The sequence below is a fragment of the Anneissia japonica genome, unplaced genomic scaffold (genome assembly GCF_011630105.1).
Source record: "Anneissia japonica isolate Jap-2015-1 unplaced genomic scaffold, ASM1163010v1 scaffold673_len1821605_cov196, whole genome shotgun sequence".
Classification (NCBI taxonomy): Eukaryota; Metazoa; Echinodermata; class Crinoidea; order Comatulida; family Comatulidae; genus Anneissia; species Anneissia japonica.
In genome coordinates this window covers 792,317-810,956 of record NW_022717449.1, presented here as the reverse complement: position 1 = coordinate 810,956, position 18,640 = coordinate 792,317, and the positions used below count along the sequence as shown (strand labels likewise).

The 18,640-nt window shown below is 32.2% G+C and overlaps 1 protein-coding gene and 1 long non-coding RNA gene across 5 annotated transcripts in view; one reads left to right on the top strand and one right to left on the bottom strand.

Annotated features, from left to right (window-relative positions):
• The first annotated feature begins 1,314 nt into the window (after positions 1 to 1,314).
• Positions 1,315 to 12,290, top strand: LOC117110273. Of its 3 annotated transcripts, XR_004445656.1 has the most exons (7): positions 6,562 to 6,589; positions 6,991 to 7,105; positions 8,054 to 8,142; positions 9,233 to 9,398; positions 11,020 to 11,154; positions 11,273 to 11,362; positions 12,156 to 12,290. It is a non-coding gene; the product is annotated as an uncharacterized LOC117110273 (long non-coding RNA). The 3 variants fall into 3 exon arrangements; XR_004445657.1 differs by lacking the exon at positions 8,054 to 8,142; XR_004445658.1 differs by lacking the exons at positions 6,562 to 6,589; positions 6,991 to 7,105; positions 8,054 to 8,142 and adding an exon at positions 1,315 to 1,448.
• LOC117110272 overlaps positions 12,284 to 18,640 on the bottom strand; it is a 7,142-nt gene continuing 785 nt past the window's right edge. Inside the window, exons 2-5 of one of the 2 annotated variants that reach the window (XM_033252916.1) lie at positions 15,867 to 17,065; positions 15,220 to 15,300; positions 14,840 to 14,917; positions 12,284 to 14,443 (exon numbers count right to left, since the gene is read on the bottom strand). In XM_033252916.1, coding sequence (XP_033108807.1) covers positions 14,436 to 14,443; positions 14,840 to 14,917; positions 15,220 to 15,300; positions 15,867 to 17,022 — 1,323 coding nt within the window. In that variant the 5' untranslated portion in view covers positions 17,023 to 17,065 and the 3' untranslated portion in view covers positions 12,284 to 14,435. The remainder of the gene's footprint in view (positions 14,444 to 14,839; positions 14,918 to 15,219; positions 15,301 to 15,866; positions 17,066 to 18,640) is intronic. The other variant, XM_033252915.1, reaches the window with a different exon arrangement.

Genomic DNA, 18,640 nt, shown 5'->3' with positions numbered 1-18,640 from the left:
AATCTAATTTCTGTTTTTATTGATGTGTTTGTATTAAATTTTTATCTGTGGCTTGAATTGTATCGCAAGTCATAGAATGAATATAAAAGAATGAAATTAATAATATTATATTCCAACATTTATTGAATTTAAAATCAATACAATATGTTCAGACACAAATTCAAGGGGCCATTTATTTCTAATTAAATGTTTTGAGCTTTTCATGTCATAAATCTCATTATTTTCTTTATATTTTTAATAACAAGTTACATTAGGATTAATATACAAATAAATAAAAAAAATATATATATAAAATAATTGAAAATGCTAATTTAATAACCTAAAACTTAACCATTGTGTTGGTTGTACAAGGCCTTTTGAAATTAATATTAATATATTCCAACATTAATTTAATTTAAATTCAATATATAATATGTTCACACACGAAGTCAAAGGGTCATTTAATTTTCTAATTAAATGTTTTGAGCTTTTCATGTTACAAATTTCATTATTTTTAAAAATATTTTTAATAACAAGTTACAGTAGGATTAATATGTGTACAAATTTTTTAAAAATACATATATTAAATTAATTGAAAGTGCTAATTTAATAACATAAAACTTAATTTAAAATCAATATAATATATTTAGACACGAATTCAATGGGCCATTTAATTTCCTAATTAAGTTTTTGGAGCTTCTCACGTCACAAATCTCATTATTTTTAAAATTTTTAATAACAAGTTACATTAGGATTAATATTTACACAAATAATAAAAAATACATATTAAATTAATTAAAAATGTTAATTAAATAACATAAAACTTTAGCATTGTGTTGGTTGTACAAGGCCATTAGAAAATACAGGGACAAATACAAAGAACATAGTGTACAATGTTCTCCTTTTGTATGCGATAATTTGTTTGTCATATTTTTAAAGGTTTTTTTCTCAAAGATTATCATAATAATTTGTCAATCAACGTTAATGCTTTGAACTTCTTTTTATCAATTTATTTGTTATTATAATCCATCATTTTAATTCATCACTTCAATTTTATTTCAAAGTCAAAGAAATTATTTGTATGAACTAGTTAAATTATTCATGACAATGGTCTTTGCCAGTTGATGGTGGATCACCAAAATTGGAAGCTGATGAAGACAAAGAACTCTTGAAAATGATTTCGTAAATGGTGTGGAAAAAAATTACTGTACACCACTGGTTTTTGTTCCTTTGTTACCAGCAGGACAAAGAAATAACTTTTTTTTTGTCTGCACAAGAGCCATATGCTAAAGTTGTATATTTGATAAGACCACATAAACACATTTTATTGATAGTTATTAGGAAGCATCATAAACTTAATACAATTTTAAATTGTGTATATTTTATTTTTTGCATTTAAAAAATGGATTTTTACAATTTTTCAAATTTTGAATTGGACCTGAGATGTTGGGAGTGCACATAATATTTGTGTAAGTATAATACCGCTACTTAATATTAAAAATATTTGTATTTTGGATATTTCAAACTGTAATGGAGAAGGGCAATTTTGATTAATTTGATATTCTAATCATAAAGTATAGCTTTGTGGTTGCCATTTTACCAGCCAAAATGTAAGGGTTGTGTGGTAGTTGGCTATGAGCTTTAGTTAAAAAAGTTGGCCTAGGACCAAGTATCAAGATACAAGATAATTTTACTGTCCGAAAAATCATAAATGGGTTTCCACGGGCAATTTTACGGAGTATAAAAGCATACAGTACAGTAATAAATAAAATATTATATACAAGATTATTAAGTAAAAATATGATATCTATACATAATTATACAAAACATTAAATTAACAACATCAAGAGTTTATACATAAAGTACATCATAATGTTCATCATCAATAATATAAGTGGGACTTAAGTGGGAATAAAGTTCAACACATAGATTTTCAAGCTGATCCAGAAAAGGAAGATCATTCCAGTGGAAGGAAACCAAAAAAAACCATAGATTAAGCCATGTAAAATAAATAAATTGGTTAGCATCCTTATGTTATCAATTTTCATGGTAGGGAGGGAGGTTTTTTTTTTCTTGCGTCGAACATGAAAAAAAAGAGTGTCGCAAGGAAAAAGAGCAAAACAAAGAAGAAGAAAACAACAGAGACCAAAATTATGTAATTCATCTATAGAAAAGCAGAAATTTTACCTATGAATAACAGTCATAATGCAGTTATCTCTATAATCATCCACAATTCACTCCAACACAACAGGCATTATGGATGCCATGTGGCTACAATATAGAATAACAGTAGAGCATAGAACTGCAAGTGGTCTGGCTAGCGTGCGGACGAGTGGAAAACAAACATATATTAAATGTTTTTTTTTTTCATTAAATGAGTTTTTGAGTGTTTGTCAAAAAAAATAAAAAGAAAAGAAAAATCGGTTCGGTGGCGTCTCTGATGGTAATGAGGAGATGCTAACCAATTATTTTATTTTACATGGCCTTATGGTGCATAATTATCGGTGACTTTACATAGAGGTTTCTTTATGCTACTCTAATACAGTTGAGTTTATGTTACAATCTGTAAATAAGACCCCTCCAATTAAAGACCACCTCTAATTAAAGACCACTTTTCTATGGTCCCAAATTAACAAATGTCTTTTATTTTTATTATTCTAATTAGAGACCAAAGCTGCTAAAAACCATGGAAACCCAGGTCCAAAAGTGGTCCTGTAAAAATATCTGTATTTATAATTCTATACAATAGAATATCTTCCATCTTTTTACCTTTCTATTGTCATCCAGTATATTGTATTTCAAATCGCATGGGAAACATGGAGAATTTGAAATATAATAACATTATTTTAATATTCTGTAATATAAAAGCTATTTCTTCTATTGCAATACTATTTGATTTTTATTAGCTTGTCTTGATACATTGTTTAAGGAAAAATCTGAACCATCACCAGAGAATTCAACTGAATTTTGTTGCACATTTAAAATGAAAAGATCAAATAAATTTTTAATTTCCAATGTGTTTTATTGTATTTTTTTATATTTTGATGAAATAAAGATATTAGATATTAGATGTTGTATCATCTGAATATTTAAGGAACAATTCTTAAAAAATTTATATTATTTTCTTTTTATTTTATACATATTTTTTTTCTGGTTCCATTTTTATTTTACTTCTAGCTGCAGACTTCTTTGAATATGTTTATCTTACCGTATATGAAAACGATGTAATACGTTCAAATATACTTAATATGTTGATCTGCAGTGCTTGGCTAGAATACATATAAAGACATGAATCAAACAGATGCGGACATTTAATGGCATGGTTTCCATGGTGATCGTGCTTGTCCAGACACATGTAAGCCGTCTTTAAAAAATTTATATTTCCAAGTAACATGCAGTCTTCATGAATAAAAAATCAAGTACAAAATTGTCAAATCGAATTAAGTATTTAGTATAGTGTATGTGAATAAAAGGTGTATCCGTTTAGGTTTTTGTCATGAGGCATGTTAGTGGGGTTGTTAGGGATCAACGTGTTGAAAACAGAATTTGACATCTAGACAGTGGGTAACATGATGGCTATCTACAGTAAAGACTAACTAAAAAATTTGAAAAAAAAGAGCAATTAACACATTTGTTGTTATGCCTTTCCCACTCTCAACATCAAGAATTAAAGGGTCCCACCAAGTGGAAATATCCTTCAGTTGCTTGTAATAAAACACAAAAAAATGTTGCAAATTTGTTTTTAGATTATTACGTACTTTCCTAGGTACCACTTGTGTGTTTTTTAAGTGTATGCAGTTGTCACTCTGAAACACCACTGTTTTAATAAAATACATTAAATAATAGGGTGAGTATACTTGTCCCTGGCCCATCGGCAGCGTGACCAGAGGAGAAACATGAGGTTTTTGTTTCATGGCCTATTATTTTATTTTGGTAATGCAGTGTATTTCAAAATTATAAAATTTGACTGAGGAGATACATAAGAATAGAACAAAAGTTATGACTGTTAAAATCATTTGGAAAATATAGTATAGCATATAAAAAAAATAAAATTAACAATAGTGCTTTACTAAAGGTAATTTAATATTGATTATATTTTCTATATAAAAATCGTGACTTAGCGTAACAATGGTAGAATTGATATTAAACACGTATGGACTCACTGAGGAGCAGTTTGTCGTGGGTGAAAATTAACTTGTAGTGACAAAGGGAAAATTGGAGAAAGTTGGTCCACCAATGATATTCCAGCAAGCTGTCGTAAATTTTTGTGGACTCAAAAATGATGTGTGATTGTAAGGTATCCAAAAGCTTTGGTCTTTGTGTCTTTGTTGTAATTTGGATGATTGAAACGGTGGATAATGAGAATTGGTCTCCTGTACTTAGTTTTTGTGTTCACGTTTTCAGTATTTAGTTACGGTATCACGTTCTACCTCTGCATATAGTCAAGTTTCTTGTAATTAATCAATGTTGTTATTGATTTGGTGTTTATTTCTAATATAATGCTTTGAATTAAAATACATATTTATTCATCCCTGGCAGCTGTATTTCATCCTTGTGCCTTAGTTTATTTGACTGTCATTCAAAGTGTCAACTTGATGAAGCATTGTTGGCCAAATTCAAAGCCTATTCTTAACTTCATGTTTAGAAGCTTAGGCCATAAAGCTCATAAGTATTAAATATCATTTTAAGACTCTGCTGCAGTCTTAAGGTAATATCTCATTCTGAGGCTAATTTTATTTACAAAGAAAAAAACTTCGGGCCATCCAGAAGTGCCATAGAACATAAAGAAAGAAATAGACATACAATTTCATACCTTAACCCCAACATGGCTGGACTTTCCATCCCTGAACCCTTGTTAAATACAGGTTCCAGGTTCCTAGATCAGGCACTGCTTGTCAGAGATATGTCATGAATATCACACTGTAATGATCTGATCCCACACATCCCAAGCATCAAACCTCAAACAAAGACAGATTCCATAATTGTCTAATCCAAAATTACCTTATTTTATTCCTTAATTATATTTTTATGTAGTATTGTAGTTAATATTATTTGAAATAATGTATTTTTAATTAAAACCTTCATTAAATTCAAATTGATTATAGTTTTTAGTTAGTTTCTTTGTTTAATAATGCATGAACTAGCCTCATTATTAGCATATGAATTCAGAAGTTGCCAGAATTCTGTGTGAAGCCGGTATATTAACACATCAACTGATTCTGTGAAAATATACTTTACATACTGCAAAACACATCAATGTTATTACTTGTAATAACAGCTCCTAAGTTTAATGTACGTTAATGTGAGAATAGTGAGAGTTCATTGGAAACAAGAACATTCGTTGATCGCCTCGTGCAAAAGGTTGTAAATTTAAGCAATTTCCTTGTTTGTTGCCTTATTTGCATATTTCAGCTAGTTTAGTGGTCTCCTTGATGTGTGGCACAGTGACTTATAATTATCTGGTAATTTTAACAAGTTCAATCGTATGAAAATATAGAGGGTGCTATAACATTCATGCATGTCTGTTTGCCAGCTCTATTCTTCAATTTCAGATAATTGTTTTATTGTAGATCTAAACCACGTCTGTAATGATGTATTGGTTTGCTAAAAAAGATTATTAAATACGAATTAATATATTTATCAAATGTATTTATTTAAAGATGTTCTGTCTGAATTGAGCTAAAAAAGTTAAATTTAATGTTTGAATTTTGTAAGTACATTCACTATTCAATCTCGTACTTGCGTTAAAATTTTTTGTTTTTAATTTGTTTCCGTACAATGGAATCCATAATACAAATAGAAACCATGCCACCAATTCGTCAAATTTTAAAGCAACAATCTGCCAACATTTTTATAAATTGGAAATTGAATAGTTCATTATATACTTTTTAAATTATTGTATAGGCATTTAATTTATCGATATCTGGTTACTGTATTTTTGTGTTTTGCCAAGAAAATATATTAGATAATATTGGTTAATTTCACCTTTTGATAATCCTTGACCTGCTATTTCTGATGTTTCAAAATGAATACAATACATGTACAATTAATTAAGTTATTAACTTCCAATAAGTCAATAGGTGTTGATGTTTACAACAGAGTAGGCCTACATTCTGTAAATATTGTACATATCTATTTGGGTTATTATTTCATTTTTTTTTCAATTTGGTTTGAATATCACATTTTATACTAAACTAATAAAAGTATTTCCCTTTTGATAAATTCAAGGTGAACGTCCTTAATACTGTGTTTAATAAGTCTCACAATTGATTAGATAAACCCACAGCTGACAGGTAGCCTACCGTTATGCAGAATTCATTCTTTGTGACGTTCGTATGTCGCATTCCAATGCACTTGTGTTGATGGTGACAAAAACTAGATATGCCTTCCAACGCAAATTGAATTATGCATTAATGAGCATTGTCTACGTACGTCACATCTCTTACGCAATTCAAGATAAATGATGAATTCATAATTTATGCTCTAATTATCACCTATAAAACTGTCAGTCCTTAGTCCTTATTTGGGCTTCATGACCTAAGAAAACTTTTGCAGTTCATCTTCACATACAGTATAGGATGGTACAGAATTTGAACAACCTCAAATATCAGTAGGTTTAGGCGCAATTCTTGTAGGATCCTTAGGTTTTTTTTTATATTGAAATTTTAACCATGTGCATTGCAATTTGATCTATATGTTGTTTTGTACTTTTTCGATTAATTTATGTAAATGAATTGGAACAAATTCAAAAGAATGTATAATCTAATTTACAAATTAAAAAATATCAACTGCCTAAAGATAATGCCATAGGACTAAAATCCAGAAGAGAAATTTTAAGCTATCAATTTTGATTAGTGTGTTATAATGCATGCATCTGTAAGTTAGGACTTTTTTTGTCTATGGTAAAGCAAGAATTTTTTTTATACTCTGTTTTGCGAAAGTCATTTTTTTAATAATCATCAGAGGAGGGCAGGAAAAAAAATAAAACTAAACTGTTGTCATTTTATTTAGGCCACAAAGAAGCAAGACTCGTACTACACTGCATAGAAAATAATCTAAAAAAACTCACCCAGTTTACACATATGCTACCTTGTTTTATAGTACAAGGTAATGTTATAATATTATGGTGAGTTGCTTTTAATTAAATTTACACATGTAAAAACACATGTTTTTGACTGTACAATAGGTCTAGAACATAATAATATGTTGGCATTATAAAAACAGACATTGTATAAATAATTATATAGTCTACAAAACCATCATAAAACACAGAAAAGCACATACTCTGAGCTATGCTACATTTTATAGTCTATATATTGCAGACATCATGAGGGTTTTAATTATTTTCTGTCTGTATTTTCTTTAACAACATGTGTTATTACACATATCCACATCTATATTAAAATCTGTGGTTACATAATATCGTGCAGGTCTCCTAGACAATAACCTTCAATCAGGCAATGCTGCATTGCATAATTCATCACAATAACCTCGTCAACAAATTTCATAACTCAATCAAGCAAACTGCATCGGCAGACAAACAGATCCGATTCTCACACACAAGAGTGGAATGGACGGCCATCTATTAACAAAACGGAAGCAAGTCTTCCCGCAGAAGCAATCAGTCACGCATGAGGTGTTTTCGTACAAAATTAGCTCGAATACTAATGACTTGTTCGGTAGCCACAAGGACATATTGCTTAGTTATAAATAACCAGCTTTATATCTAAGAAGTAGTCAAGAATGGAATTAAAACAGAACGGATATGAAAATAATCCATTATGATGTGATAATCTTCCTAAAAATCTTAAGTTTATTTTATTGCAGACACTTTTGAATATACTGTAAACACTTTAAGTAAGATGTGTTTTGTATACTGGCAGCTGGGATGTTTTTAAGTGGTATAAAATCAAAAATCTTTTTTGATTTTTACGAAAACAAATTCAAATGTACATTATGATGGCATATATAATGGGATCAAATGCTGCTCCATGATGATATAATATCTCTAATAATAATGTATGGTTGATATCATCTGCTACATTAATAATGAGGTTGATATTTCTGTTATTAGATTAGAATGTGTGGTTGATATCATCTGCTACAGTACAATGCGTGGTGGATATTTCTGCTATATTGTAATGAACATACATTATAATAATGGTGATTAATATTTTGTTTTTATTAATTTTATGATTTTGAATACCATTATAATACCATTATCAGCTGCTATTGCATAGTATCCTACAATATAACGTGGTTGGTATCTGATGGTCTAGATTTTCTAATATATTACAAATTGATGCTACATACTGTATGTACTTATGCATCAGGCAAAAAAATGCTTCTCAATGAAAACACTGATGTATAGGCAAAAAAAAACATGCGTCTCAATACAAACACTGAGATTTTGATTCTAGTTTTGAATACTAAATGTGATATTTTGCTACCATATATTGGATAGTTGGTATGCTACGTTAGGTCGTCTACTATAGTATGTATCGTAGTCGATAATACACTAAGGTATCCAATGCCATAGCCAAGATTTTCAAACAGTGCAGGACAATATCAAGGTGGGACCAACTTTACGTGTAAATTCAAATAATGTGGACCCATTTTCTTAAAAAAGTTAACACATTTAACGCAAAATATGAAAAATCTTGACCCATTTTCTTAAAATATTAACCACTTTAGGCTAATATGAGAAATCTGGACCCATTTTATGCATAAAATTGCATAATTTGGACCCATTTTTTAAAATATGGACCCATTCTTTGTAGATCCATTAGAAAAATTGTGTGGGACTGTCCCAACTATCCCAATAGCTGGCTATGTCATTGACGGTGTCTGCTACATTATTTGCTACATTATATGTGGCTCATACACTATTATAAATGTGACTCGTATTACCTGGTACATCATCATTATGGGTAGTGGCAGTGAAAGTGAGGGTGGTGGCTTAATCCCCATTGGCCACCATCCCAGTGACAATGAATCGTTGGACCACGGACCGAAAAAATATATAATGGGGCGTAACACACTGTACAACTTTTTAGTTTTACTGGCCGCTCCTCCACCAGAAACTGTACCCTATCACATTAGGTGTTTGTTTTAGTTTTGAGTAGCAACTACATGGAGGACGTATGATAAATGTTACTTTTGCTTTTTCCCCCTTCCAGTTTTCTATTGCAAGCACCAAGCATTATTTTGTATACATTAATAATAGCTTAATTTTATATTTCATAATTTACAGTACTGAGAAAGTGTGGAACTGGTACCTGAGAAGAAAGGGAGCAAGTCATTTGGAGGCAACAAACTATTAAGATTGAGAGCTGTGGCACGATGTTTAAGAAACTTGGTTATCAATCCCAGGGTTGCTTACCTTCTAATCCTGTATCACCAGGATTCTTTTTCTCATGGTGAGTCAAAATAAATGAGTCATATTAAGACCTATTTAGAATGTATTCCATCCTGTGGAAGTGATCAAAGCAATTGGCGCAACAATTGTGGCTCGGACTTTCAACCTTGAGTTTGGGAGTTTGAAACGCTCGCTGTGCAAGTCGCTTGTGTCTAATAGGCAAGACACTTTATCTACATTTGTCTCTCTCCACCCAGGAGTATAAATGGGTACCAAAATATGCTGGGAAGGTAAAACAAATTATTATGTGGGTGGAGTGGCGAACCCCCCACAGCCTTGCACAGTCTGGCCCAAATGCTAAAGTAAAGAGAGACGGACACTCCAGCCTTCGAGCCCAGAGCTTCAGGTTTTGACTTTTACCTATTACCATCCTGTAAGTGCTACTTATATTCTTTCCATGGAGGTATGCCCTTTTTGTTCTCTCCCAAAAGACAAGGATTTAAATTCAAAAGTACTTGCAGTTTGCCTCTAGCCCTTACACTTATGATTAACAGTGCATACCGTATGTTCATATTGCTTGTACATAATTCTTCTGTTACATGTACTAATTAACATAATTTGCCTCATTTTATTGTACAATTGTAGGAATAAAAGCATTTCTGAATTGAGAATAGCATGGACATTGTTAACATCTAAACATTAATTGCAAAACTTACATTTTCGATGTTTGGGGATGTGAATAATATGTATAAATAATTGTTTTTATTTATACATATTAATATTTTAATTACAGTTTGTATGCATGTGTATATATAAATAATTCTGATTATTTCAATTTTACAATGTTTTAGAACTGCAATATTTCGATTCTAGTAATGGTAAATAAATACAGTATAGCATTAATTTGCTAAGCAGCTATTGACAAAATTTCCAAACTGAAGATATTCTTTACTTGATAGAGTGTTTCTGTCATACTCTTGTGGACTTACTACCCACGCACTCATTATCATTCTCCACACAACCTCTGATCAATAGACCGATATTAATTCCATCTCAAATTCATCTTGTAGTTCGTGCTTCTACGCGTTGGAAAAACATTTAATGGGGAGATGTGATTGGTCAGCGGGATTCAGCATTGTACATTCGTTTATCTTTAGGAAATGGTGTTTCTGACATTTCCGATATTGGTACAATAGACAGCTACCATTCAATCAATACCAAGCAAAAGGAAGTGCTGTAATATCCTGCTAACTCATGAATTATTCATGAGCTTTGCACCATTATTCTGGTTCAGTTAAATACAATATATTCTTCTTGCAGATCATTTTATTATTTAGGTAAAAAGTACATAAAGCTCTTGCAATAATAATTTCTTATAATCCAGTGTACTATGCCTTTATTTTCTTTACTATATATTGTTTTTGATTTTGTAATAAAACATTGAAAGAAATAACGAAAGATCCAGTCCATAGCAATTGTTAATTCGGGCACACACTGTGGCCAACAATCGTCGCTCACTGCGATTCTATAGAGAACGCAATGAAATGATGCGCACGCACAACTGTTTAGCGCTCACAAGTTGAATTTTATGGTTGAGCAACTGTCGTACGATGCAATGAATGTCTGGCTTTAGAATCACACGTGAAGGAGCGACTATAATTAATTTTTTTCTTCTATTTCAGACCATTCGACCTGTTTAAGTATACGTTAAATGTACTAGTGGTGGATCCAGGAATTTGAAATATAGGGTGCCCTGAGAAGGGCTTTCACAGATGGAGGGTATATACTACCTCAGTCCCACCATAGCTGGGGCTCAGGTAAGACAATTTATGATTATGCAATGGCACCTCTAGATGGCCGGAAAAGACACTCTAGACTTAAAATTTGAGTAGAATTTTCCTTTTTTCTAATTTTTTTTTATTTTGAAAAATTTAGGGGCCCCTGGGCCAACTGGGCCTCCTTTGAATCTTCCACTGTGTGCAATAGACTGAAAAGTTTTTTTTGAGATGACCAATGAGAAATATGGTGAGTCTGCTTGAAATTTTATTGACAAATTAAGTAACTATGAACCATCTTTTGTTATATTGATTAAAAATGACAAATGTCTGTGAATACTTAATTTATGCCGTTTCATGATTCTCCATTTATCTTTTATCAATGTCTTTACAAGAAAAATGGTGTTGATCTCACTGACATTCAAGCTGCCGTCATGTTACAACACATTAAAAACTTTACTCGTACCGATAAAAATTTCCTCTCTTTATTCACTTACGCAAACTCTTCAATTCCCTCTCTGATGAATTACTTCTCATTAAATTTGCAAACATTAACATTTATTAAAACCATTCTGATTGCATTTTATATTTTTGCAATTTTATAAATACATACTATAGTATATTGTATTTAATGCCGTAGCCAGCTATTGGGACAGTTGGGACAGTCCCACGCAATTTTTCTAATGGGTCCACAAAGAATGGGTCCACTTTGTGTTTTGGGTACTGCCTTGGAGAGCCACATGGCAGTTGCACGTTTGTGTAATTTTTTTTTTATCCCGGATTGGCAGCACTCTTTGTTTTTGCTCTTCTTGTATGAATTTAAACAACAATCTGATGTTGATGATAAATATTTTATTAGTTTGTTTCTTTATTATATTCAAAATTGTGTTCTTAACCATGGAAAAAACACCATCTATATTTTATGTGAATTGAAGGGTTTTAATGCATCTTTAAATTTTAATTTGCAGACAGACATTCAAAGTCAAAGCAATTTTAACAATGTATAATAAATTATTAAATTTGTAATTTTCTTATTATTTCAGATAAATATGATTGATGACCAACTAGCTGAGATAGTATATAAGGTCAAGCATTGATCTCATGATTTATCACAAGTTTTAAGAAACATTTATACAAGTCCTCAGGGAACCACAGTACATACAAGAATATCTACCAGATAGAGGGCGCCATTTAATATGCAAGAACTTTTTAGTTGCTGCGTTTGTTTTCAGTATACTGTACTGTAGTAATCTAATCTTTTACAGAAATATTTATTCAGATCACAATACTAAAAAACTACACCATGTAATTAGTTTAAGATTGAACTACTGTATTATAAACCAAATTAAAACAGTCAAGATTTAATAGCAAACTATATTCCAAAAAGGGAATTTATAAGCACCAAATATTGTGGAGAAAAGAATATTTAAAATCATTATATAAATATAAAAATATATTTAATATTATACATATTTTAAAAAATGATAATGGAAGAAAGCAATGGTAGAAATTGGTATGGCTTTCCAAATGAAAAAGAGGGAGATTGAGAGGGTACCTTTTACATTCTCTTTGTCACCAAAGTATACATTGGTACCTTGGAGCTCCAGGGAGCTCTGTTTGACCAGGGTAATAAGGTGAAGTACATTGAATCATTCGGACATTTAGCTAAAGCAACAAAAAATAGAGAGGTTTCGCATGCGAACGAATACGTGTATGCATACATTTAGCTATCTGTAACGGTTTGTAGCCATTCTGTTTTTCTTGCAATCACAGCGCAATTCAAGCATAGGCCTAGGGCCTTAGCTTACAGTAGGTCCTACTCCTAGGCCTATAATCCATTTTCTTCTCTCTCACCATGCTTCTCAAAGTTTTAGTATGTAAGGTTTTGGAAATTGAAATTGGTAGCCGAATAATACTCTTTCCTTTGTTGCCCAGAAGGGACAGGCCCTATTGTCTATGACCCAAAAATGCCTGGCTATAAGCTAGGCCTACACGAAAATCCAGACACCACAAAATGGGATACATCCTATCGTAATTTTTTGTCTTCCAATGTCACAAAAATAGCACGTAAGAAAGTATTCAAAGATAAATTTATTTTTTACACTTACTGTAAAATTTGAAAAATGTTCGTATCCGTTACACTAACCGTATGTGTTCGCGTGCGAAACCTCCCTATTAATACATATATAACACTTTGAGACATGTTACTGGTCTTATATTTAGGACCTAATAAAAACATTTTTTGTTGGCTCACATTAGCTAATATATATTTTGCAACATACTGTATTAACCATTAACATTAAGAAACTTTTAAATATTTTTATAGACAGAAGCAATATACACTTTATACATGAAAGACATTCTTGAGTTAGGTGGTGCTTCCTACTATTAACTTACTTCAAATGTATAACACCACACCATGTACAAATTTCAGTTTATTTTAATAGTTACAAAATTGATTGTCAAATTGATAAATTCTTTTCAAGATGATTGTTATGGCAAGATTAGTTCTTCTACAGTATTTTCTTATACAATTCTGCTGTATCTTAAAGCCAGGCTCCGAAGAGCAAAAATTGATATGTTGTTCACGTAAATATTCTAAGACACTGAAGGAGCGTAACAACCTTTCCCCCGCCCCAGTTTTTTTAAATATTCAAAAATCTGTATTATATTAGTTGTTTATTTCTTCTAAAACCACTTCAGTGTCTTACAATATTCATTTGTACAACATACTGTAACACCTCAAATAGAACCCCAATGGGGTTAATCTCAAGAAGTAGCCCACGGCTTCTTTTCGAAAGATAGAACAATACATACATATACATGAATTTCAAAGAACCAGAATAAATTAAAAACATGCTTGGTTTATACAGTAGTTTAGGTGACTTAATACCAGTTAATACACTCGATGTTACAGTGACCCTATTTATTGTTTTATAATAATAGTTCTAATAAAAGAGCCTAGGGCTTCTATTCAAGGTTTCACAGTACATCAATTTTCCCTCTCTAGAGCTTGAATTTAAAAATATACTGTCTGATAAAATTTGAATTAAGTCACTGAACTGCTCAAGATCAAGTATACCTTTTAAGATATAAATTATTCAAAATGATTATCAGCCAATCATATGAATGCTAATAACAGAAATTTACAAAGTAAGCAATTTATCAAGTTTATAAGGTCAACACAGACTGTGTCATTAATACCTGTCACATGATACCTCCTTTCGTCCTTTTATCTCTCTACCTGTAGTTTCAGAGCCCTGAGTTCAATTTCTATTTCCTGTCGTCGCTGTTGTTCCTGACGTAATTGACCTAAAATGGATTCAAACAGCTGTTGACAATATAATTGTAGAATATATAAATACAAATACAAACAGACTTTACAAAATGTTGATATACAGTACATTTGGTTTAACATTGCAATAAGTAATATATGGGTGGTTGAAATTTTGGAATACTGTACACCTACACATCTCATGTGAACGTGTATACAGTATTTTAAAGCCATTCCCCCCACCCCGCCCACCATTAAGGGTGCAGGCAGGAAAACATATTTGATGTCGAGGACAGAAATTTCACTGATAATGAACCACCATTATCATTTACAGTCCATACTTAATCCATGCTATCATTGGTTGGACTGTTCACAATGATAGCTTTCCTCCAGTTATTTCTATTCTGCACAATGAATGTATTGAATAAATCAAATCACAAAAAAATATGTTACCTTGAGTGTCAAATAATTTCTGTTCTACTTTTCTTCGCAGTTTTTTCTCAGATTGATATCTCTCCTCCCAGTCTATCACTATGGTGACAGAAAATTGAAAATTAACAGCATACAAGTTAAATGCAATAAAAGTACCATCTGATGGAAGACAGAAAGGTGGCTAAAAGATCTAGTCTGATAGTTACAGTTGCACCCACCAAGCCCCCTACAAATAGTACCCTTACCCCAAACCTTGGAAGTTTTATGAGCAAAAAATTACACTTTAGTTACAGTGTGTCAGAGGGGCATCTCATTTCCTATCATTCTCTATGATTAACTCCTCAGCTTGTAGATATGACCACTGAATTAGGATGTAAATGACGAACTTCTGCTTCTCTTACCTGATTGGCTCTGCTGTTTTTGTAGGCTGGCAGAAGCCAGATGGAGCAATTCTTGTGCAGTCTGAAGTATTTTCAAAGGATCTGAAAAATATATATAAATGTTAACAGATTCAATAAAAAAAAAAAATCAATACACATTACTTATAGCAGCCCATAAACTAATGCATTGTTATTGGACTACCACTACTGCTTTCAGCTTTCCCCCACTATAATCTTATAAAAGGTACCTCCTTAACACAAAATAAAAATGATAGTACATCCCGATCCACCTGGGATGTACGAGGCTTAATCAGTGGCAGATTAAATTACAAAAAAATAAATAAAAAATGAAGAAACTTATATTCAAATTTAAGTCCGAGAGTGCCATGATCATAATTTTTCCCCCAACCATGGTGGGGCTGAGGTCCGTTGAGCCCCTTCCTGGATCTGCCACTGCTTATTATGTATCAGAAAGTGCAAAGTTTACAGATATTTAAATATTTCCTTTGTGTGATTCTGGAGAAAAAATAATAAAATGAAACTTACATGACATGCAGTTTAGAAACATGGACAGTAATGTAAGAATTCTGAACAGATAACGATAATGAATTTAAATGGTGGTGGCGGTGATGTCATTTTATTAATCAATCTACAGTATATCATTTTACCTTCTTTATTGAGATCGCCATGGTGATTGTCATCAGATTTGTTATCACCATGACTACCAGCATAACTTGACATTAATTTCTGCTCAGATGTTGCAAAACTTTGTCCTGCTTTTTTCTCACTTGGGTCATCTCGGGGGTCATCTAGTTTGTATGTAGAAATTTCATTATCCAGAAACCTAGCGGAAGTCATATTGTCGGATAGTAAAGACGAATCAGATAACTTTAGACTTCCAAGTTTGAAGTCTTTTCCATCACTCAGATACTTCTGCAAAGATTTTCTTGCAGATGGTTGTGCAACACTTGATGAGGACACTTTAATTACTGGTTGCTTAGCAACATCAAATTCTAAGCTCTCATCAGTCAAATGTGAAACGGATGACATGATGTCCTTTCGTGAATCATATCTCCTCCTAGCCTTCTCTGCAGACCCTTGTATAATGTTTTGTGTACTTTGCAGCAATCTCCTTGAGGCTAAGACATCATTGTGAATGGTTCCATTCAAGCTGTTACTACTGCCATTTGTTTTCCAATGAAAACGGTTATCTGTGTAAGTTTTACCAGAACTTCTAAAAGATACTGGGCTCGATTTCAAAATCCTGTCTTTTTCTCCATAAATTTGCATTCCGTTCCCACTAATTTTTGACTGAAACTCTTCCCACAATTTCTTCTGATGTATTCCGGGATTATCTGTCGCCAGTTCAAGCTGTGTGGCATTACATTCTACCCTTGTTCCCAGCTTCTTGTCATGGCAGTGCTTCAGGAATGCTGATGGGGAAAAGAATATACTGCAGTCTTGACAAGAAATGCACTTGGACTCTTTATACACCTGGTACTTTGGATAGTAGCTTCCAGCTTGTGTTCCCGAAGCTGAATAATGTTTCACCGGTATCTGCACATTGAAAGTGAGGCTGGATGACTCTGGTACACCTGACATCTTACTCGAAATACTGATGCTACTTAGACCACTGTCCATGCTATGTGACTTGTAGAGGCATGGTGACGCAACTGGATTTGAAAATGAGGAGTTTGTCCTTGTTCTGCTGTAACTGTGTGTCAATGGGGTTCCTAGTTTAGCTTGCTCTCTGTCGAGAAGTGATAGAGCTTGTTGAAGATCAGTATCAAACAGGGCTTTTCTTGCAGCTGTTGGCGACTGCATATTTTTCCAAATGCCTGCAATTAAAGACTAGCAGAGGCTAGGCCTATAAAATATGAATGGAATAGAGTAAATAAGAGCATGAAAGAAACTCACATCGAAATAGCATGAAAGAGAACATTGTACCTTGATTACTTATTAATTATACCATTATATTACATTTAATAACATGAGAATGAAATAATTATTAGTAATTAGTTCCACTAACATGTATTGCAAGTGTCCTGTAGTGTTAGACTATCCAAGCCCAAGCCTTATTGGTCACAACTCACGACAGGAAACCAGAATCGGCTCTTATCTTCTGAAATACATAGACCGAGTATAATATTCCCCGCGCACAAATTACAGCCCAAAACATCAGTCTGAATGTGGGCCTGTCGTCCTGGGCCCGATCGTACGACTGGGTGTAGGACCGGTTCGGCCGTATGATATTCATTGCCCAAATAAGGGTTATTGTATGGAACGCCGTGTAGTGTATAATCAAAGCGTGAATTGGATGTCACTGTATTACTGTACAGTGCAATGTTGACCGCGGGTTAGGTGGTGGTGCAGGGGAACCTTATAATAAAAATAACGATTACTAATAAAAAAAAATGTGTTGTTTGTTTTTACTTCTAATGGTGGTACACGGGAACCTAATAATAAAAATAACGATTACTAATTAAAATGTGTTGTTTGTTTTTACTTTTACTGGTGGTACACGGGAACCTTATAATAAAAATAACGATTAATAATGAAAATGTGTTGTTTGTTTTTACTTCTACTGGTGGTACACGGGAACCTAATAATAAAAATAACGATTACTAATGAAAATGTGTTGTTTGTTTTTACTTCTACTGGTGGTACACGGGAACCTTATAATAAAAATAACGATTACTAATGAAAATGTGTTGTTTGTTTTTACTTCTACTGGTGGTACACGGGAACCTTATAATAAAAATAACGATTACTAATGAAAATGTGTTGTTTCTTTTTATTTCTACTGGTGGTACACGGGAACCTTATAATAAAAATAACGATTACTAATGAAAATGTGTTGTTTGTTTTTACTTCTACTGGTGGTACACGGGAACCTAATAATAAAAATAACGATTACTTATGAAAATGTGTTGTTTGTTTTTACTTCTACTGGTGGTACACGGGAACCTTATAATAAAAATAACGATTACTAATGAAAATGTGTTCTTTTTATTTCTAATAATACTGTACCGTTTAGACCATTGTATTTAGTACATTATTTTTTACGGAGTAGTTTTTAATAGCATAATTTTTAGTTAAAGTATATTATTATTACTTAATAATTTACTTAAATTTGTAACTTATCAAGAAGCAAATGTATTTGTATTTTGGAATAAAGTATATCATTAATTAAGTAGTGGTAACCAATTAAATTGTGATCTACTTCTGGTGTGTGTTATTATAACAGTAATATTGTTTGTTAAATCTGTAATCAGTTGGTGAATTCGCTTTGCATACACGTCCCGTCAAAATATGCATGTTTTGTCCTCGAACGCAAGACGGTAAATAACGTCACCACGGAAATGTGTATTCTATTGTTATTTTTTCAATGAAGGGCGTTTACAGTTAACTTAAAGTGCTTGGTTGTAGAGAAAGATTGTTA